Below are 23,419 nucleotides of genomic sequence, written 5' to 3' on the forward strand. Positions count from 1 at the left end.
TAAACTTCACGCAGCTTGAGGTTTAAATTCTTATTAGCTTGTCCCGTCGTTCGATTCGGTTTTATTGCTTTGGCGAGGCTTTCGTTGCTGTCTGGTTGTTTATTTTTCCTTGCACTGTAGTAAAAAAAAACTAGATCGAGTTTTGAAGGAAACGGATGATTTAAAAGGAGTGTAATTGATTGCAGTTTAAATTTTTATAGCAATAATAAAGTAAAAACCTATAATCACTTGACCTATGACGACCTGAAGTGATCACGAGTTCGAAAAACGCTTTACACATGACTCAGAGAACGCGAGCCCTCGGCGTGAATCCGCTGGAAGACAACTTGAAAAGCAGTGTCAATGTTATGTTATATTTGTTGTTTGTTGAACACATGTTATGAAAAAACATCTCCAAAAAACCGAAAAAAAAAAGAGTTTGGAACGCGCTTGTATTACATACAAAAAACAACTTGTCACAAATGTTTTACACACTGTTTAAATAACATTATGAATAAAAGTTGTAGACAAGCTGCCTTTGATTATGTTATGTGTATGTTACATGAGATAATCCCGGCTTCAAAATTTGTACCGGAACGGTACAAAATCAGAAGAAACTTTAGTTCGCACAATTCAGACCATTAAAATGCACGCCTTTCGTAATCCTAATGACCTGCCACAGAACCGCACCGCACCGCATCGATGGCTGCTAAACACAGCGTTAATTATTCTCGTACCAATTAAACATCGCTTGGTGGCCTACCTGTCAAACAAGTCATAGCTCTTCCACCGACCGTTCGCTTGAAGCACTCTCGTACGAGGCTTAGCCGCGTAGATTAGAAACGTCGCTACCATTAGAGGTGACGATTACAGCTCTGCACTCCTGCAGTTCGTGAATGGTTTACAGAGTCCCAAGTATGATGACAGTTCTACAAGGTATGCTACATTTTTGTCTATCCACGCACACAAACAAATCTCGTTATGAAAAATTTCGCGTTTTGTATGGAATTCAAAACATTTTTTGGGAATTTCTCGTTTTATGTTGTTTTATATCTGAATTTTTTAGTTGGGGAGTGAATCTCCAGTTGAAACACACTAGAAATTGATATTAGTTTAGATTTAGTGTGAAAAATTGCAAAATAAAATATATATAAAAATGCTTTATTTCTAATAGTTGGAGCATAATCTTAGTCATTGTCATAGCTCATGACTTTTGTTACTGTATGAAACATAAGCGACTCTATTTAGAAGCGCTATTAGAGTACAAGAAAAAAAACGAAAAGTGCAAAAAGGTTACCGGCAAATTGATGAAAAACAGTATATTTTACCTAAACCGCAGCATATTTATGTATTCCCCACAAATAAAACATGTTTCAACATCATTTCTATAACCTTTCAGGAAAGAATGTTCAATAAGTTTAGTTTAAAATGCAAAATAATTTAAAATTTCATACAAAATTGGAAAAAGTTCATAACGATCACTAATACTAATGCATTGACGTGAATAGCATACCTTGTAGAACTGTCATCATACTTGGTACAGAGGCGGCTACCGCTAATGCAACCGCATCCACGCCCGACTTCCTTTCGCCTGGTGGTCGGTCTGTCTGTCTGTCGGTCGGTCGGTTAAACAGCAACTCTGTGGCAGGCGTACTTGAAAAGAATTGCCAATCATATCGCATCGCTAATTCCATCCGTCAGCCAGTCAGTTACTGGGCCATACCGGTGATAGTTTGGATGGAATGAGCAAAACAAACTTCTTGTTCGCAATCAGGATGTGGTTGGTAAAGTGGTCGATTTTCTGCTGCGGTTAGGCTGCCGTCGTGGTTTCTTCAGCTGATGATAGAGAAGTCCAACCTGAACACGTGTGCAAGTCCGAGCCTCACCTAGAGAGGTGAGTTCAGTGGTGTCGCAATGCCTTGTTGTTGTGTGTTTGTCGGGTGTTACAGTTATGAGGCGTACTTCCTAGCTATATTTTTTCGGTAAATTTTCTAGCAAAACAGTTTTCCTTCTAGTTGGAGCCACCTCCGCTTCTTCGCTGAAACAGTAGCCTAAGCCGATAATTCGCTACCTGCTCTAATGGTCGGTTTAATGGCGAAAACCACTTTAAGCTTAATAGCAAATAACCGAAACCGGATCATTGCCAAATCGTTCCAACTAGCTCTAGAAATCTGAGACAGCAAACTGAAAACCGGACGGAGTGCGTGAGATGACAGGAAAATGTTCCAATAAATCATTAACTTACTTCACCACCGGATTCTAGTCAAGGTGACCTGATTGGAAACGGATGGTTTCTAACTAGTTGCTTTTAATTAGGAGTCGATTTTATAGCACTAACAGTAATTGGAATGCTTTGAAATGAATCATGTTCGATAAAATTTAATGTCGTTTATTCATTTGGGGTCTCATGAATTCCTTGTATGTTTTAGCAACAGTAAAATTCAATGTCATACCAACATATCTTGGCTGATTTGGTTCTTACATTCAAAAGCGTTTTCAATGAGGAACTTTAATTTAATAGAAACTTTTTTAACATAAGACTTCGTCGTATTTTATGCGGAAAATGTAACGAAAATGTGCCCTCTTCAAACGCGTGCAGGCTTCTTTGGTTCTCTTGATTTTTACTCAGATTTCCTTCTCAACCTGCCAAACCCCTTGAAGAACTAGACTTTCTCTCACACATGATGAGTAATTATCCACATTTAGGCGTAGAGTATTTCAGTCGCAGAGTTCCTTTTCACTCTTAATCATCGCGTTTTAGGGGTAAACATTTGTTTGCTCTCTCAGTTTAAGAGGGAGTAGTTTTCGTTAGCTTCTCCTTTACTAGAAGAGAGGTTGGCCAAATATGAAAACATTTAGGTTCACATTGAAGCCACATCCTTACCGTTTATTGTTATTACCAACGTGTATTGTTATTACCAACGAAAAGATTTTGATCGAGAAACATCACACTATAGCGCATCTGCAACGGATTTTAATCACAGTTTTAATTTGATAGAAACAATATCTCTCCAATTCCCAAAGTTTATTCCATATACATGTTGTTAGTGGCTCAGCCTAATTTTCATGTTAGATCATTCTCTTAGTTTTGCGAGTAGCAAAGATATTTTACTCGATATGTACGAAAAATGAATATCTCACTCGTGTTGGTTACCAGCGTGACCGGACCGATGGAGCACTCTCAGCCACGCAACAATAAAACACGCGTGTTGCGTGTAATAAAAATTCCAAAAATCAAAATTCGAAGTTTTCAATTCTAAACCCTAATTTCAAAATATTGAAAATCGAGTGTAACTGCAAATGCCCCGGGCCTCGCGATTCGAGGGGCTTTTCTGGTCCTGGGGCAGACGTGAAGCCAAGATGAAAACCTTCCAGCGAAACGTAACCTGTTTTTTTTTTTTAAAGAAAAGAGGACCCCACAAAAATATCTGCCCCAGGCCCCCAGCACCAAAATCCGGCCCTGCGAACAGCTGAAAAGCTGAAGGTCTCTCCAAGAAAGACATAAACAATTACTTCTGGTTAATCATGATATTCTGCTTCGTTTCTTTGAATAAAAATCAGCCTTTTTTAAGTTGTTATATTTTAGTTGTCTTATACAGCCTATCATGCTTGTCGTTCTCCTCAGTATGTGAAAGGAGAGGAGAAAAAATTCACGCACTTCCCTTCCAGTATGTGCCTGCGTGTAGCAAATGCTTTCACCACACTGCTTCTTTCTCCACTCCAAAGTGTCTCAACCAGCTTACAGAGAGACAAACACACTTCCAGCTCACCCCACATCTGATAGAAACAAGAGGGGTGAATCATTCTACAGAGAAAACGCAGAAAAACACAACAGTGTCCACTGGCGAATAGTCCGGAAGGTGAAAAAAAAACCTACCGTGCAAAAATGTGGTCCTCGTGTAGCTACGAACGAATTCCACCAGAGTAAATTCGACCGGCTCGAGCGGCACGAGCAACGCAGTCAATTTTTTCCTCCCAATCTCTTTCCTCTTCTGCCATGCTCAAGAAACCAACTGTGAAACGCACCGCAGATAGCTCTGCAGTGTAATTATTGTGCGTGATGTCCACACGTGTGAGAAAGGACACCATACTTCATTGTCTGGCAAGAGAGAGATTTAAGATTTCACCGCAGTGCGTTCAGTTAGCTCAACAGGTAAAAATCGTTTGTCGCTCTCTTCTAGCATGAGCGTAATGATTTGCTCTTTAATGTGACGGCAGTTGTTTCCGCAATGCAAGATGTTCTCCTGCACTCTAGAGGTTTTCTGAGGAGAAAAGACAAGCATGTAGCCTATAATCGCAAATCAATCCCTCCTGAAAATCATCGAGTTGAGAAAACAGCGCTTGAAGATATTTTTCTTGTTTCGAGTATTTCGGCTATTTGGGGTGGGTTATTTTTATTTTTTCGACATAATGCAATGAAATAGACCTTAATCATAATTTCTTCATTAAAAATTACCTTTTTCGTGAAAATTACAATGAAAAATAAGAAAGAGACTGATATGCGATCATTTAGGTCATCGAGTAGCAAAATAATCGCATACCAGTCTCACTTTCAACCACTCGGTGAAGGAGTAGTCATATTTTTCTCAAGTTTCTGAATATGGGCAGACGTTTATGGCTTCGATACTGCATGGAGAATGACGGCAATGTCCACCCATTACTTACCCCGACTTTAAGGTCGTCTTATAAAAAGCCAAATCTCGCTAAACATGTGAAAAGGGCCCATGTGCCATATGTAAACAGGCCAAATTTTCTCATTTTTTGATTAATACAAGTGAAATCCAGCCGGGTAGAATAAGTTTTTATTCATTGAAAAACGTGAAATTGTGGCTTGTTTACATATGGCACATGGGCCCTTTTCACATGTTTAGCGAGAAATATAAGGTTGGAGTCTTGGATATTCTACTGAATAATTTCCTTTCTTGCGTTTCGCAACACGGGCTGAATAAAATTATTTCGCATTAGCCCGTGCATTTAGCATTTGAATAAGTGGTATTTTTCACTTTTTTGGTTATTATTTGTAAATTAATTCTAGTATCTTATATATGATTTTTTTGTTCGTATTATCATGTTTCGGTTTTTATTTGCAAACTTTTCCTTTTAGTTTGATTTATTCATAATTTATTAACGGTTATATTGGATTAGTTTTCAATACATTGCTGTTTTAAAAATATTTTTTGCTTTGAAGTTCGTCTTGTTTTCGTCATGTTTATTTTAGATTCATGTTGTAAGTGGCTCCGCCTTTTTGGCAAGCTGTACGAAAAATGGAACCGAACCGATGAAGCTCTCAGTCGTGCAACAAAATAACACGTTGTATCGTATTGCGGACCTGTAAGGAACAGATAGCAGGAGTGTAGCGCTCTAAGCTACGCAATATTAGGTCAAACTACGTCACGCTGTTGTGTTTAGTATCCTGCAGCTATGGCTGGGGAGTAACAGAATTCTGTTCTGAGTTCCAACAGAGATGCTGCTGTGAAGTCGAACCATAATCGTCTTTCTTAAAACTTTTTAAATTTTTTGTATGAAGTGTTATGGATCTTCAAAAACGGGGTCAGCATGTTTCAGAATGACCATCGCTATTGGAAGCAGCCATCACCAGTTTCATCCAAAATAACAATAATAAAGGTCCTTATCAGGATCACCACATATGTATAATTGAAAGAGTTGATGAATAATAATTTTCGTAGTCCCATTAGATCAATTAGGCGGTCTTGGATACCATTATCTACTCTGTTTTCAATTATTTTCAAAAATGCTACCTCAGAGTTTGTTATATGTTTTTAGTTAAACACTTCAGATTTCGTAAACGTTTCTGATGGCATTCAAAAACATTTCTTTTAAATTATTAGAATTTAATCCAAAATCATTTTCTCGATATATGTAACCTTTCCAACAATCAAATAACAGCCACTCAAATTAATTTATAAATTGCTTGTTAAAATTTAACGCAAAGAAAACTTTTTTTCAATTTTTTTTCTTAAAATTTATTTTCTTTGGAAAACACTGAAATGAACTACCAAAATGACACAGAAACGTTTTTTTTTTGAAAATGAGTACCCGTTTTAAATAGGCCTTTTTGAAGGGTAAACAGTAAAATCGGTATCGGTAAAATTAATTTAAAATGACGAACAAAATCTTTTGCAATAGAGAAATATGTTTGCGCTTAAAATGAGTTCTTACCCTACCAATCAGACGAGATCTGTGGTGGCTCGTACTGTATCAAGAAGTTATCGTCATGTTGCTCAGGTTTGTGCTGTGTTTCGCCAGTTCCCCAGGCGTCTCATCACCCGCAAGTCTCCTTCGATCTGGTCGAGCCAAGCTTAAGAAAATGATTGGAGAGCGACACTATATTGACGAATTTTCTCCCTCTATTCACTCTTTGCTCAGTTTGCTCATTTTGAGGATGTCCTGTTGCTGTTGACAGCTTGCTGATCGGCTGCGGCTGTCAGCGACTCGCATTTTTTCGTTTCTCCTTTTTCACAGGCCGGTGGCATGTTGAATACAAAGCAAACCGTTTCCATTGTTGATATTATTCCCCACGTAAGAAAAAACGTGCTTCGCCCCATCTCACTTTCATTCTTTCATCGGCTTTACTGTCGTGAATCATAATCACCTGAAATCCAGCTCGGATTCGTGCTGAAGGATGTCGGAAGATTATAGGCTGTCATTTGCGACAGCTTGGAAGAACCAACATTTATAAGGAGATGAAAAATAACAGTCCGTTTGGAGTTGCGTGTGTGCTGTCGTCATTTGCTGTTGGACTGTTTACCGAACGTGTGGGGAGCAGAGAGAGGGAGAGAGTTGTGCACTACAATGAGAGCCGCATTAGTAGAAAATTTGCTGTCGTTGTCTTGCAGTCATTTTTATAACACTGGGTCGAGCCATCGTGCACGCCGGGGTTGCTGATGAGAAGTGATTTCACACACGCAAAAGTTGGATGGTGTAAAACCAGTACAAAACTGTTCGTTTTTAGCGCAATTGTTGATGTGATTTGGAACCAGTACAATGATTGCGTGTTGGGCATAACGAAATTAATGCTCTAGCGTTTTTTTTAATGTATTTGGCAGCCCCAAACTACTACACTTAAGCAATTTCAACTGGTATCAAGCAGTATTGCAAAGCGTGCGAAAAGCAAAACCTTTCTCCTTCTGTCTGCTTGAAAACGAGACATATGCTACATTTCTCCAGTTTTCTGCACACACGCCTTCAAGATACTCTTTCTTCTTCATGCATTACCCTGAGTAGCAGGAAGGACGCACCGACAGCATGAGTGAGACTAACAACACTGGTATCAAGTATGTACTGCACTGGTGTCTCGCGCATTTCGTAAAGCGACGTGAGATCGCCTTGCGCGTCACAATCCGAACCGAAAGAGAAGCGGAAGAGCAACCTGCAAATTGTATGTGATGTGTCTAGTCTCGTCGCAAATACATGGAAATCATACGAGCGAGAGAGAAATTTCTCCGCCGCTTGAAAAAAAGCGCGTGCACAGGATGACAAATAAAAATTATTCACAATTTACAAGTGTTGCCATAAAAAAACGGCAACGCTTTTGTGGCTTTGTGGAATGGAGGGTTTTGCTAGTTTTGCGGTGAAGCTAGCGTTGATTACAAAATGTTGTGAACAGAATTTTGTTTCGTTTTATTTTGCAAATCATTCAATGGTACTTTTTAATGACCAAATCCATCGAGATAAATCGATCGAGTATTATAGCTATTTACTCGTGAGTTAACTATTTTTCTAGTGAGTTAACAAGTTGTTGTTTGCTGCTTGCACTGCTCCATGAGAAGCAGTCACTAATACACTCGACGTGAGAAATAAAGTGTCGGTATATGATACATATTCTGATTTCATTCTATGTCAATGTATTCGCAGTACAACTGTTGCGTTATGCGTTTCACACATTTATTGTGCGATTTCTGTGCAACATTTGTGCGAATCGGGAAGACACAATGATTGTACAAGACTTCAACTTTTGCGTGCAGGGTTGTCTTCCGGCATCCTTACGACGTGACCGGCCCACCGTAACCTATTGACTTTCGCCAGGTGTGCAATAGGGTTCTCTCCAAGCAGCGCGTGCAGCTATCCGTCTGTACTTCTCCGTAGATAGTTCGCAGCACCTTGCGTTCGAAAACTCCAAAGGCGTTAAAGCCATCCGCCAGAAGCGTTGTTGTCTCGATTCCTTAGAGCACCGGTTCTCAACCTTTTTTGTTCGCGTACCCCTTGGCGATATTTTCCAAATCTACTGTACCCCCAGCTTAGAATATTCTCGCAGAGTGGGAATGAGTAGTGATAGATCATGTTGTGGTAGTCTAATTCGGATTTCAAATTAAACTATGGTTTGTTTGATTTCTATAGTCATGTTTTAAGATCAAATTTAGACAACTTATGAAGTATTATAAAGAAAATGTTCTATATCCGCCATTACTGATTTGTGTTTCGCGTATTCCCTGTTGTGATTCTCAACAAACACAACCTTTCGCTGATCGCCTGACACTGGATCACGAGACTCTGCATGCTGCCCAGCACTATAAAGCCGGTACCCAATTCATTGATTGTGCCGCCGCTCTAGTAGTACTGTGCCCAGCGGCCACAAATTCTCCTTACCTTCTTGCCTTTCCGGCAAAGCTTCTGGAGCGCAACGATGTCGAAATGGTGGGGTTTTAGCTGATCCAGCAGAATCCGGTCACCACCGGGGATGTTCAGCGGTCTACAGTTCCATGTACCGAGCTTCCAATTATTGTCTTTATTTCGTTGCCTAGGTCGCTGTTGATTGTTTCGGTTCGTATTCAATTATTGGTTGTTCGTAGTATTTTATTATTTCGACATGCTGCCTAACTAGGGCTGCGGATGCCTAGTCTCACGATGTGACTGCCATCTTGGGTGTAGCTGGCGAGACACTGCTTTTCATTATTCATCCGTCCGCTCCGGATTAGACGCTGTTTGAGCCGCCCCTAACATGAAGAACAGACGCTCAGGCAAGCCGTGTTTCTAGGAGAAGAGCTCCCCCTTCCCTATCACCAAACGACCAAGTTCCCATCGGTTCACCGTTCTTCCCTTGGTTACTTGTATCCTAGTCGGTATCACGTTGAGATAGGGATAGGAGTTACTGGACATTTGGCTTTGGACCACACTGGGGTCTATTTTATGCCAACTAGTACGGTGTACTGCTGGAACGCACTGCCCAGCCGTTTACCAATTATGAATTCGGAATATTAAAAAAAGGAAAGATCGGTAAAAGATGAGAGAATCATTTGAAATTAGACTCAAAATGAAAAAAAAAACACTTTACATTACAATTCTAATCTACTTTCCCTTTTGAAATCTATCACTTTCAACAGTGATAGAGTTAAAAAGTCAAGTAGATTAAAAGTGTAATGCGAGGTGATTCTGTCACCAGCTCATCACAGATTAACAAAAGAGAAAACGCACTTTCTTGGGCTGGAAAAATGATTCCTACTTGAAGTCATAATGGTGAAAAAGGCTACTTATGACCGAAAAATTGAATTCACCTTGAATTTGAAATGACGAATTAAGGCTAGAGAAGATGATGTTATTGTCAACATACATAGCTCCTAAAAGAAATTGCGCGTAACTTTTCAAAATGACTTAAGTAACAATAACTCTGTTTCGTTAATTACAGCATCATGAAAAATGTAAAACAACTTAATAATTAATCAAAGAGAGAGTCCTTTTGAAAAGTTACGCAAGAAATGTGGAATCAGAGTCTGATATCTGTTTTTCATTATATGCGTTTAATTATTAGGTATCTGAAAAATTAAGGTGATTCAATAGAATCAGCTTATATAGACCAACTTTCCGTTCTCCGCACCGGCGTTGTATATCTTGTTGTTTTAAACCGCTGACATCTGTCACACTGTCAACAATTCAATACCCCATGCTATCAGTTAATGAGACTTGTTATAATAAAAAACACTCAATATTTAACAAACGGAAATTCGATAATTTTTACGCACATTAAACGATTACTTTGGCAAGACACTTTATATCCACAAGACTTTATGGATTTGACGGTTTGACCCGAGCGTCAATGACATTTCTCAGGATGGATTGATATGATCTAAAATTTCTGCTACAAGTAGCACACTTAATTTATCTCGGCAATTTTCCCAACAGCTGATCGAGCTCGGAGAAGTTTTTAACAAAAGTCAGTAATATTTTTCGACGAACATTCAGAAAATATATCGATTTACCGTAAACCAGCAGGTATTGACATTTCATTTGCCGAAGTTCTTGAGAATTTTGCCGCAAATTTGTAGAACATTTCGCTGAATTTATCAGCTGTTGAGTTCTCGGCAATAAAATCTAAGTGTGAGGGTTTCGGAGGATAGCGTAGAATATTTGATCGCGTAGGCCACATACTGCCAGTTATGCTTCAAGCTTAAAAGGAGCAGTCATTGTCATTTGTCCTGCGGCTCATCTAACCCGCAAAGTCGAAAAATACGAAAAACGAAACATAACGCCCCCCAGCGATCATTTAGTTTTGTTCGAGTTGCTCGAAACGAAATGCGCAATGTCACCCCAGCATTTTGAACGTTTTCAGTTCAGTGTCTTCTAGGAACATTTTTCTGGCCTCTTAAGTTCTCCTCTAGTCCCAATACAATAAAGGCGACGGTTATGGTCTTTCGGAATTCCCCCTTTGCTGGTCGGTTTCCTTGATGCCAAAAACGACAAACCTGTTCATATTCTGCTTCAGAAAAACCACAAAAATGAATTGTGAGTTGTCATAAAAAATCTTCGTTTTGTTTATTTCCCAACACTCGCAAAACGCTTATATGGAAATAGCCAAAAATGAGGTATTCGATTGAAATATGACATTTTACCCACCTACAAAGGGTTTTAGAACGATCTATTTCTTGTTCCAAAAAGTGACATAAATAGACCAAAACGTATACCAGTTTTAATTTTTTTCAATTAAGATCTGGTATAAAACAAAATTTACACCACCAGTGCAGCAGTGAATTCGAGTTTGTTCCAAAAAAAATAGAACAAAACAACGATTGGACCACCGCTGAAGATGCCCTTACTGTCAATTGAGCAGAAAAGGGTTTCAGTATTAGTTGTACCCTGATACCCTCCGAGGGGCACTAGATTGTATAGGGATTTTATAGTGGAGGCTCTAAACTGCCTAAAGAATGCAATAAAACTGGTCGGCAATCGTAATATTTCTTCTTCCGAATATATGTATTATTAATGGAGGGATACGCTAGTTTAAATAAACTACACGCTATGCATTCGTTCTTTGTCAAAACGAAAAAAAAAGGAAAAAAAGGTAACTCAATTACTTGCTCACCATAGACGATTACAATTGGTTTAATTATTACCATATCACTTAAATCTGTATTTTTCAAATGTTATCGTTTACTCCAAATGATATAACTTCTCTTTATTTTGCCTTTTTCATAAATTCTATAGTCAATTTTCAATTATTTTGTCATCCTATTCATAGTACCTTCCAGAATTGGTCTTGTAAGTTTTCAACGTAGGTAGAATTATTATAGGTACTATTCAAAAACAGAAAATGTTTTACATGTGAACATTTCTAAAATTCTCGAAAAAAATCATGACAGATATTAGGGTGATATCGAATGTGTGAAAAAAATGCCATCAAGGAATTTCAAAAACCGACCATGTAAATTTTGTTAACTGGCCTACAAAAATACCCTGTGCAAAATTTCAGCTCAATCGAACATAATTTAGGGGTACACTGGATTCTTTTTTTACGCGATTGTTTTTTACGTGATTTTGTTTTACACGGTTTTTTTCACACGTGGCAGATAATTTCATCAAAAAGACACGATCTTTTTTTACACGATTGGTTCAAAATTACGCAACTTTTTTAACGCGATTCCTCTTTTGCGAGGACGCATCAATCGCGTAAAAAAAATCCAGTGTACCTCAAAGCGCTCAAAGTCGAAAATCTACCGAGGGAGAGAGCATGAAATTGGAAAAATTCTAAAATCATTTTTTAATGCCAAAATACTTGAAAATGCATAAACCGACGAAATCTGCTGTTATCTAGAAAAAGAATTTCGTTTTTGGGCAACCGAGAGCCTTCTCTTCGAATAAAACAAAACTTCCAGTTGGGTAGCATATTTTGTTATTTTTTTACCGCTCGAATTTCACGTTGGTTTTTTAATATATACACCATTTGTATGTCAATTTTTTTTTAGCTTTTGTTCTTGTATAACTTCTCTGATTGAAATCAATCACCAATTTCTATCCACCATTATACCTTTGACAAGCGGTAAGCGGGATTTTTCATATTTTCAAAATTCGCTTATTAAGCTCAACAATATATACTTCAACCCTCTAGTGCCCAGTGCTGCCTTTAAACGGTATTCAGTAACACCTCTAAAAAGCTTTAATAAGAACTTAAAAAATTTTCATAAAGCTCCATAGTGATTTTTTCGAAGTCCATCTAAAAATTAATTTGGGCACTAGAGGATCAATTTGAAAACAAGTTTAATACAAAATTTGAGCTGAAGTGAGTTATTTTTTATATCAAAATAATGAGGATGCTAATGAGGCTGAGGGATGAGAGGAACAGGATAACAGAGAATCTACGGAAAGATACAATCAAAGACAAAAATTGTTCGAATTATAAAATTTTTGATTTCGAATCCTAAGCCCCAAAATCGTCACTCTACGGAAACAACGTACCGTGATCGGTTCCATCCATCTGAAAACGGTAATTTCGTTGCTGACGACTGTCCGCGTGAAGAAAGGCCAAAAACCTTTGAAGATGCTAAACTGAAGGAATTGCATGATGAGGATCCACGCCAAAAGCAGATACAGCTTGCTGCGGAAAATGATCACAATCAGAGCAGAAACACGAAAACATGATTTTACTGCTTGACAACACTTGGCCTTATACTACCATACTTACATAGAAGCGCTCAAATGGGAAGTCCTGCCTCACCCGCCCTATTCTCCAGATAATGTAGTGTCCGATTATTACTTGTTCCGTTCGATGTCACATGTCTGGATGATCAGCAGTTTTGCTCATATGAACAATTTTGATTTCGTTGATTTAAGATGTTTTCCGTCTGTTTGGTGACGCTTAACTGAAAATCAAGATGCCTAAAAGAAAGTACTCGCATGTATCGAAATCATTCTAACAAAAATATTAGAACTAATTCAAAACAAATAGTAGAAAACGTTTAATTGAAATCATGTGTTACAATGACATTGAAATAAAAACGCACAAGGTGAGGTAAGATTTTGGGTTCATTTTGTCCAATCTTTCCAAATTTTTCACAATCGACAGTCATGTCAGAATTCAAATCATAAAGCGGCAGACTCTCAGCAGAAACTCTAGAAGCAAAACTGAAATCTTTTATATAAAATATCTCCCGACTCGAGGAGCCCCCCTAGCCCTAAGCCACAAACACTCAAACGCATATTAGGTGGAAAGACGAAGTGAAGACCTTTTTTCTGCTCGTCACCTTCCGGCGGAGTGTGAAGGAAAACTTTTCAAAATGAAGGAGCTTTCAATTTGAAACCGTTCTTGTTAAAAAAAAATTGATGGAAACAAAATCCTTATGATTATAGCTTTTCAATCATTTCTGAGAATTCTGGTGCTAGAATCAAGCTCGGAAGTGCGTAAAGTCTCTAAAGATTCAAATGAAGTTTGCCTCTGTGGTCTTTTGACGCACTTTCAAGCTGGCCAAGGGTGCCAAAATTCAAAGGAACGGTTAAAAAGCTTTAGCTCCTTTTTTTTTCAATTTTATTTGATTGGATTGTAAACCATTTTGTTTGGTTCAGTTTTTAATTATATTTTTAGCGCTTGTTCAATTTGTTGTGTTTTTTAGGTTATTGTATGTTTCTGAGTTTTTCAATTTTCTTCAAAAATTTTCATTTAAGCGTCGTGAATTTTTGATTAAATTTTTCACACATGTTGGCCATAGCCGTCGCCATTTGCAAAGTATCAGAGGGGGTATTAAAAATGCAAAATATCATGTTCTTCAAAGTGGACACTAATGATGCTACGAATAGGTTGACACCTGAAACATTGGCACATAAGTTGAGCGGATGTGAGTTGCACCTAATGTCGTTAACTGAGTCATATCATACTTGATAGATCGCCGATTGCCTGTGAAGATTGGAGCCGCTTAGTATTGTAGAGTACAAACTATCAATGTTGCCTAACTTAAGTGAGACGTGTCATGGATAGAGTAAATTCAGTCGCAGGGATGATTGTATGATGAGCTCAGTGTTAGGGTGAGCTGTCAAATAAAGGAGGGACTTTTGAGTGTGAGACGAATACGAGCGGTTGTGTTTAATTTAAGGTCTGATTCCAAAGTCCAGGACATAACAATTTGGCGAACGAGGTGGATAGATTTTTTTCTTCTTTTTTGTATTAAGTGGCAGGATTAACGGCGCTGTTTTGGAGTTTTGTCGATATTTTTTTTGTTAATCAGGTTAGTAACTTTTGATTCTGAAGTTTAGTCTTGACCAACGCTCTGAGAAAAATGATCACGATGCTAGGGGCTACGCCTTCTGCATAACCTTAAGTATAACAAAATTTTGGTTTTGGGTTAGGAAATGTTACCGTTGTGTAAATTTCGGACGCAAACGTGGTTGGGAGTCAATCGATAACGCAGCATATTTGTATTAGTGAGACCGAGAGTGAGGGGCCATACCAAAATGCTTAATGCTTATAGCTGTAATGAAGGATCTAACACTTTCAGGCCATTTGTTTTTCACTTGATGCCTAGAAAGGTAGATCGACTTTGTCACGCATGAATCGCAGTAAATTTTCGTGTAATACCGTGCGGCGGAAAATAACAGGACAGCAGTGAACCGAAAGGGGGAAAGAAAGGAGCAATCGAACCGAACAAATTCAGTGTAGTAAATGAATGTGTTTACTGTTGTCGTGGAATGCTGGGCAAGGTAATAGAAAGGCATCGGGACAAACGGAGTCAGGTGTTTTCATGCCAGTGTTGTGTGTAAAAAAAAAAAGGGAAGAAATATGGATTATGATTATGATCATGATTTTGCTTTAGAGAGCCTTGAATATATTCTGAGAAAAGCTCAGTTTTAATCTAGAATATTATAAACCGAACTGTTGGTTCAGGTTCTCAATGGCAAGATAAAGAAGAAACACTCCAATACTGATGGTTTGGAGTCTAGAATGTGTAAGATACGAGATGTGAACTGATGGTTCATTCCAAAGTTATAGTATAGGCAGAAGTATCGTGAGCTGCTGGCTCAGATAGGGCTAAGTTATTTTGATAACACTATGGGCGGTGACTGTAAACTCAAACTGTTGGTTTGAAGTAAAAGAATGAGTTGAAAGGTTAGAAAGATGTGAACTGTTGGTTCCATCCATTGGAAGTGAAGTTATAGAAGATGTTTTGAGAGAGCTGTTGGCTTATGAAAACCGGAAATAAGTATAATCTAGTAACCGTTGTTTTTAGCAAAATATTTTACCATTTTATTTTTGTTATATTTGGGATGTAATATAACTATCTATTGATTTCAAAACAAAATTCCATTGATTCTTTCTCGATTAGATGTGTAAGGGTAAATATGTTCATATTAATAGAATCGCATCATACAGAGCTACGTTGGTCAAGCGAAAAGAAAATAATTAATAATTTGACTCAAGAATCTTCGTAAAAAAAATTAAATTTAATTTTTATTTGGGTTTAAAAAAAAAACCCGAAATTTTAAATTTCGAACAGAAATACGACTAACATGGAAACGTTTCGGCCAGTTCGACAGTTTGACATGAATATTGAAGACAATCGGATGGCGGCAGAATGGGAGAAATGGAAGAGGCAGCTGGAATGTTATTTCAGTGCAGTGGGAGTTGTGGATCAATCCGAGAAACTAGCAAAGCTACTGTATCTGGGAGGGCCCGATTTGCAAGAACTGTATGACAATCTACCGGATGCAAAACGGGTTAATCTGGTTGTAGCAGAACCCCCCCACTACGAAGTGGCAATAAAAGCGTTGGATGACCATTTTGAACCGAAAAGAATGATAGCATACGAGCGTTACTTGTTCAGGCAAATGGCCCAGAAACCTTTGGAAAGATTGTCGGATTTTGCTTTGCGACTGAGGATCCAAGCAAAACGCTGTGGGTTTTCTCCTGATAATTTTGAGGAGATGATTGTAGATCAAATCACCGAGAAATGCAACTCTGAGCTACTGCGAGTTGAAATTTTGAAGAAGAATCGCAGATCTTTGACTGATATCATAGCGCTTGGAACGACCATGGCTGACACCAAAACGAAATCGATGCAAATGAGTAAAGTGAGCGGATACTCGAATGAGGCTCCAATTCAGTTGGTGCGTGAACGATCGGATCGAGTTAAGCCACGATTTCCGCCGAAGAAAGTAGCAATGAATCAAGGAACTGTTATGACGTGTTTTGCTTGTGGCCGTCTCGATCATTTGAAGGCCAGTGAATGGTGCCCAGCTAGGGACGTACAATGTATTAGATGTCAGGCTTATGGACGTATTGCGAGGATGTGTTTTCGATTCAGTCAAAATCATCAGGGTCAAAATTATGAACAAGCTAAACGCAAAGCAGAAAACGGAAATGTTCAATTCGGGATATCAGCGAAGCGTATTCGGGCAATTGCAGAAGAAAATGAGGTAGAGAAGAGGATGGATCGAGAAGACGGCTATGTGTTCTACGCTATGGGCGAAAATGAATTCCATTTCACAGTACGAGGAGTAATCATTCGGATGTTAATCGATTCGGGTGCCGATGCTAATATCGCGTCAGTTACGGATAGCTCCAAAACATTCCCAAAAATCAAAGGGATATTAGTGGAGATCCCAATCGACGAATCTGTACAACCAGTTCAACAACCGTATCGTAGAGCACCGATCCCACTGGAGAGCTTGATTGAGAAAAGACTACAGGTACTACTAGATCAGGACATAATCGAAAGGGTTACAAAGCCATCTGCTTGGGTTTCGCCTTTAGTACCTGTATTGAAAGAGTCGGGTGAGGTGCGACTTTGCGTGGATATGCGTAAGGCTAATCGCGCAGTTCTTCGGGAAAAGCATCCTTTGCCAGTGATCAATGAGCTACTAGGAGGCATCAACGGCGCGATTCGTTTCTCTAAGCTTGATATCAAGGATGCTTACCACCAAGTCAAAATTTCCGAGAGATCACGAGAAATCACAACATTTATAACCGAATATGGCCTATTCAGATATAAGAGATTAATGTTCGGAGTATGTTCCGCTCCAGAGTTATTCCAGAAGGTCATGGAATCCATCATTGCTGGGTTAGATGGGGTGGTGGTTTATATAGATGATCTTATGGTTTTTGGGAGATCGGTTGAAGAACATTCAGCGAGATTGAAGGTTTTTTTTAGATCGTTTGGAGTCCTATGGAATTTTGCTTAACCAGGAAAAATGTCAGTTCAATGTGTCGAAATTACATTTTTTGGGCATGAACTTTCAGTTCAGGGCATCAAGCCAACGGAAAGTCGAGTGCAAGCGATCAAACAATTTCGTCCACCAGTTTCAACAGCTGAACTCCGTAGTTTCTTGGGGCTAGTGACATACGTGGGCAGGTTTATACCAAATTTAGCAGCTAAAACCGATCCACTTCGAAGTTTATTGAGAAAAGGAGTTACATTCAAGTGGGAAGCAGTTCACCAAGCAGCCTTCGAGTCTATTAAACATGAAATAACGTCAGTTGGGTTTTTAGGATTCTTCAATCCGACAGACGTTACGTATGTCATCGCAGATGCCAGCCCCACTGGCCTTGGAGCCGTGCTGATTCAAGAAAATCAGAATAAGGAAAAAAGGATTATCGCCTTCGCCAGCAAGGCATTAACGGACTTGGAGAGGAAATACTTCCAAACTGAAAGAGAGGCACTGGCACTAGTTTGGGCTGTAGAAAAATTCAAATTGTTTCTACTAGGAACGAAATTCAAATTGATAACTGACTGCAAACCATTAGATTTCCTTATTTCTCATCGTTCGAAACCTTGTCCACGAATTGAAAGATGGGTTTTACGGATACAGTCGTTCTCGTTCGATGTCGTTTATCAACCAGGAGCAACTAATCTGGCGGACTCACTTTCGAGGTTAGCTGTGCAGGAACCGGAACCTTTCGACCATGACGCAGAGCAATACATTATGAAAATAACCTTATCGACCGTACCCCAAGCATTAACGATTCAGGAGATAGCGAATCATTCCGACAAGGATGAACTGATACAACAGGTTATTGTTGCACTTGAAAGTGGAGTCTGGACCGAAGAAACAAAACATTTCAAACCGTTTGAATCTGAGCTCTATCGAACAGGAAGTTTATTGATGAGATGTGAACGAATAGTGATCCCTGCTGCTCTTCAACAGCAGACACTACAAATTGCTCATGAATCCCACCCAGGCATCGTGGCTATGAAGAAACGATTGCGACAGAAAGTATGGTGGCCCGCCATTGACAGGCAAGCAGAAAGGGTGGTTAAAAGTTGTAAATCCTGCACTATTGTCTCTGTCCTTGATCCGCCTGAACCGATGAGAAGTTCAAATATGCCAGATAAAGCGTGGGTAGATTTAGCTGCTGATTTCGTAGGACCTCTACCATCAGGTCACAACCTTCTGGTAATCGTAGACTATTTCAGCCGGTTTGTCGAAGTCGTCATCATGAAACAGATTACCGCATCGTTGACAATCCAAGCGTTTCACGAAACCTTTTGCCGGTTTGGATTTCCGGAGACCCTGAAAACCGACAACGGCCCCCAATACATCAGTGAGGAGATGAAAAACTTCTGTGGGCAATACGGTATAGAACACAGACGGACCACTCCATATTGGCCCCAAGCAAATGGAGAAGTGGAACGAGTAAATGGAATGATCGAGAAACACCTGAAAATAAGTCAACTTGAGGTAACCGAATGGAAGTGGGATTTGAGGATGAGTGTTCTAATGTACAACTCAACACCTCATACAACCACGGGAGTTGCTCCAGCGGTTCTAATGTTTGGAAGACTAATTCTTGACAAGTTGCCCACATTATCTACGCAACCAAACAAACTGATGGAAGAAGTTCGGGATCGGGATAGATTAGTCAAACAGAGAAGTGCCGCTTATACCAACGATCGTCGTCGAGCAAAAAGGAGAGAGTTGAAGGTGGGCGATACGGCTCTGATAAAAAGGATGGTGAAGGACAATAAACTGGCAACAAATTTTAGCCCAGAAGAATGGACAGTTTTAGATCGTAAGAGATCGGATGTAACTCAGTCGAAGGAATCACAACGGATCATACATAGGAAGGTAGCCCATCTGAAATTGTTGGAAACCGATCGGGAAGTTCAGCAGAGATCTTACCTGAATGAAGCAGAGAGGCATGAAGAAGAAAACAATAGACAGAGTTCTGTGTCTGTCGAGAATGAAGTACCGGATATTCGAATTGAACACGGGGAAGATAAAACAAAAGAGCGTCCGCGAAGGGGAATGAGAAAACCAGCATATTTACTCGATTATAAAATCAATTAATGTCATTGATCGCTAAGAAGAAGAGGAATGTAGAGTACAAACTATCAATGTTGCCTAACTTAAGTGAGACGTGTCATGGATAGAGTAAATTCAGTCGCAGGGATGATTGTATGATGAGCTCAGTGTTAGGGTGAGCTGTCAAATAAAGGAGGGACTTTTGAGTGTGAGACGAATACGAGCGGTTGTGTTTTATTTAAGGTCTGGTTCCAAAGTCCAGGACATAACAAGTATAGCTTTTCTACTAATCTTTCTGGTGTGCCCCAGGGTAGCAATCTTGGCTCACTGCTTTTCTCTTTATTTTTCAACGACGTTAAAAAACAACTAGATTCATCGACGACTGTCGAGAGTTTTCTCTGAAAGGTGAGGAATCAACTAGTTGGGTATCAGTACGAACGAATGTTCGAATCGCATTAACTCGGAGAAAAAATCCGATTTACTGGAGCTAAAACTTTGGAGGGGAATATGTAGAAAGAGTATACGTAAACTAAGACCTTGGAAGGCATCTCGATACGATACTCTCCTCCAGGGAGCACTATTCCGTAGTGATAGCAAAGGCTGAACGAAACCAACGGTTTTACTTAGGAATTCACAAACATATTAGAGAGCCTCATTAGCTACGCACGTCGTACTACTCGCTGGTCAAGTCTGTGTTGGAGTATGCTGCTATGGTGCGGAATTCAACGTTTAATTATGATAATAATTTTTTATATCTTTTATGCTTCTGGTTTAATAACTTGCCGTAAATTTAGTTTTACCTAAGTAAGGTTGTTTTTATTATTTTGTTCTTATCTTGGTATGTTTTCAAATATAAGTATATTTTTACAATAAATTTAATTGCAATAGTATTGCGTTACCTTACTTTCACTAAATTTCTCGTATGACTTCTCTAGATAACTCGATTTTGTTTCCATTTTAAATATTATACAAGAGAGATTGAACCGTGAAATGATTCAAAACGAATCGATCATAGTTCGAGCTTTAATTTGAATCAAAACTCGTGTCAATTACAATTGAGTGTGCGAGCGTCGACGTTTGGTAACCTGAAATTCGAAGCCTTACGAAATCGGTTTTTGCATGGATGTTTTTTTTTTGGGAAAAAAGTCACGTTTCCTGTGAGCAGAATATTTATACATCCAATTACTCCTTCTGGTTCACACATTATTGACAGTGGGAATTGGCGCAACAATCGCATTAAATCACTGTTCATATAACCAGTTAACGAATCCATCGAAGGCGCCACCAAGTCTGACGACATTCATAGCATCGAAACAGATCCACACAATGTAAACAAATCATTATTCATTCAACGGTTCAACAAACCAGGCACTCCCCCTCGACAGGCCCCCATTAAACGGCTATCACTAGCCGGTCTGGTACTCAAACTTGCTAATCGAGAAGCAGGTGGCGAAGCAAACGCGAAACTGTTACGACGGCGGCACGCCGTCCCCTCGGGGGATCATTTTTCACCGCTGTTAACTTAAATAGTCGACCTTCATGATCAAAACCCGATTACTGACAACAGTTTTTTTCCTCTCCTTCCATCCACAGGTATTCCGTCCACGATGAATTACATCGACATGAATCAGACCCCCTCGGGGTCGCCGGCTCTGATCCCGTACCCGGACTGGGCCAGCAATGCGGCTGGAGACTGTGCGAACGGGTTGAATACCGTTTATCGTATTAAAGCTGACAAGTGCGATCGGTTGTGGCTGCTCGATACGGGCACCGTTGGAATTGGAAACACCACCCAACAGCTCTGTCCGTACGCGCTAAACATCTTCGATCTGAAAACGAACCGTCGGATCCGTCGGTACGAACTGCGTGCGGAGGACACTAACCCGAACACTTTCATTGCTAATATTGCTATTGACATGGGAAGCAGCTGCGAGGATACCTTCGCCTACATGTCCGATGAGTTGGGCTACGGATTGATTGCGTACTCGTATGAGAAGAACAAATCGTGGCGATTTGCGCATAGTTTCTTCTTCCCGGATCCACTGCGTGGAGACTTCAACATTGCCGGACTGAACTTCCAGTGGGGAGAGGAAGGTATCTTTGGAATGTCTCTTTCGCCGCTGCAGGCCGACGGATTCCGCACGATGTACTTCTCGCCCTTGGCGAGCCACCGCGAGTTTATGGTATCAACTAAAACACTTCGCGACGAGGAGCGAGTGGAGGAAAGCTTCCACGACTTCCAGTATCTGAAGGAACGAGGACCAGACGCGCACACCACTTCGCGTGTCATGAGCGAAAACGGACTCCAGCTGTTTAATTTGATCGATCAGAACGCTGTCGGTTGTTGGCATTCGTCTCTTCCATACAGCCCCGAATACCACGGCATTGTTGATCGTGACGATGTGGAGCTGGTCTTCCCCGCTGATGTTAAAATTGACGAATCGGAAACCGTTTGGGTCATATCCGATCGGATGCCGGTGTTCCTGATTACCGAGCTGGACTACAGCGATGTCAACTTCCGAATTTTCAGTGCCCCTCTCAGTGTCCTGGTTTCGGGCACCGTATGCGACGTTCAGCCAAACCTCAGTTCTGCCTCAGTCCAGCCCAAATTCGGAGGTGTCGAGTCGGACACCACACTGATTCAGACAGGCTACACGCAACCCTACAGCTACACACCTGTGTCATACGCTCCAACCAGTGCTCCAGTAACGTCCTACGAGACGCCCTCCTCTCACATGTACTCGACTCAACTCTACCCAACAACCGCTAAGGCGTATCACTTCAACAAGTATCACAACGTCGAATATCACGCACATGGCAACGGACACGGTCCAGAGTATCACCATCACCAGCACCCGCACGATCACTCCGGCTACTATTCTGGCCATCGCTACTGGGGCGGCAGTGGCGGCAGCAAAAAGCACGAATCCCTGAAGCAATACTTCTACTAAGGGTGAAGGAAGCACCTAGTTAAACTGTGAATAGTTTAGGAGCACATCCGACGACTCGGTAGCCAGTCGCCGGTTCGGTTATTAATTTAGATAAATTATTAACTTGTGAAGCCGAGAAGCACTTTAAGCGTCTTTGCTTTGTTATGTAGCGAATTAGATAATTAAATAAAATATAACAGAAATGAAAGTGAGAAAGAGAGAAACAAAAAAAACGAAGACGGAGAGAAAAAGTGGTCTAAGCTAAGATTGTTACGAAATAAATACCTACGGTAATATGGAGAAGGCGGGTGTTTTGATGACGCTTCTAACGATGACGGCTACTTCCCTGATGCCTTGGAATGGCAATTTGCGAACGAGCTTTACTGCTGCGGTTGCGGGTTGTTGCTATTTTACCGCACTTGCGAATGATTGCATTGCGAGAAAATGATACAATTAGATAAGTAATGGAAGCCAAGCTTCTCTCAAACGGGTTTGTGCGGGACGGTTATTCACTGTAAGATGGGAAATTACGTGTACAACTAATATACAAAGTGTTTTCTGTCAGCTTAGTTACTTGTGGAGAATTTTTTTTCGTCGGACGTAATTAATAGAGCTTCGTCGGGCCGTATGTATTATTGGCCGATTCAGCTTGATGCTTCTCCTGTTACACTTAAATTATAAATATAATTTATTTTGCCTTAAACCTAGAAGTATGTTCACCCGCATGGACCACATCCTTTAGTGGACTACCGGTCAGATTGAATCAATCTATACGAAAACTCCCTTTTCTGAAAACTTACATCGGAAAACATCTTATTTTGCTAATCTGCACCAGAATTAAGAAATACATTTCCAATTTTACCACAATCTGATTTTGTTTGCTGCCGACAAAAAAAACCTCCGCAGATTACATTTTTGAAACGTGTGATATTTGCAACCATTTTCTCTGAGAAGATGCTACAGTTAACCTTTGTGAAACGCTAGTTTTATTGCACTGGAAGTGACATATAATTAGGGCATCTTGAACATCTACGTTCAATAAAAGCTCTGGGAAA

At 40.0% G+C, this 23,419-nt stretch overlaps 1 protein-coding gene across 1 annotated transcript in view; it reads left to right on the top strand.

Annotated features, from left to right (window-relative positions):
- The window catches only part of LOC129730735 (protein yellow-like), a 36,722-nt gene extending 14,055 nt beyond the window's left edge, over positions 1-22,667 (top strand). Inside the window, exon 2 of the mRNA XM_055690291.1 lies at positions 21,028-22,667. Coding sequence (XP_055546266.1) covers positions 21,028-22,385 — 1,358 coding nt within the window. The 3' untranslated portion in view covers positions 22,386-22,667. The remainder of the gene's footprint in view (positions 1-21,027) is intronic.
- Positions 22,668-23,419: the final 752 nt, after the last annotated feature.

This window comes from Wyeomyia smithii, chromosome 1, assembly GCF_029784165.1.
Source record: "Wyeomyia smithii strain HCP4-BCI-WySm-NY-G18 chromosome 1, ASM2978416v1, whole genome shotgun sequence".
In the NCBI taxonomy this organism is placed as follows: Eukaryota; Metazoa; Arthropoda; class Insecta; order Diptera; family Culicidae; genus Wyeomyia; species Wyeomyia smithii.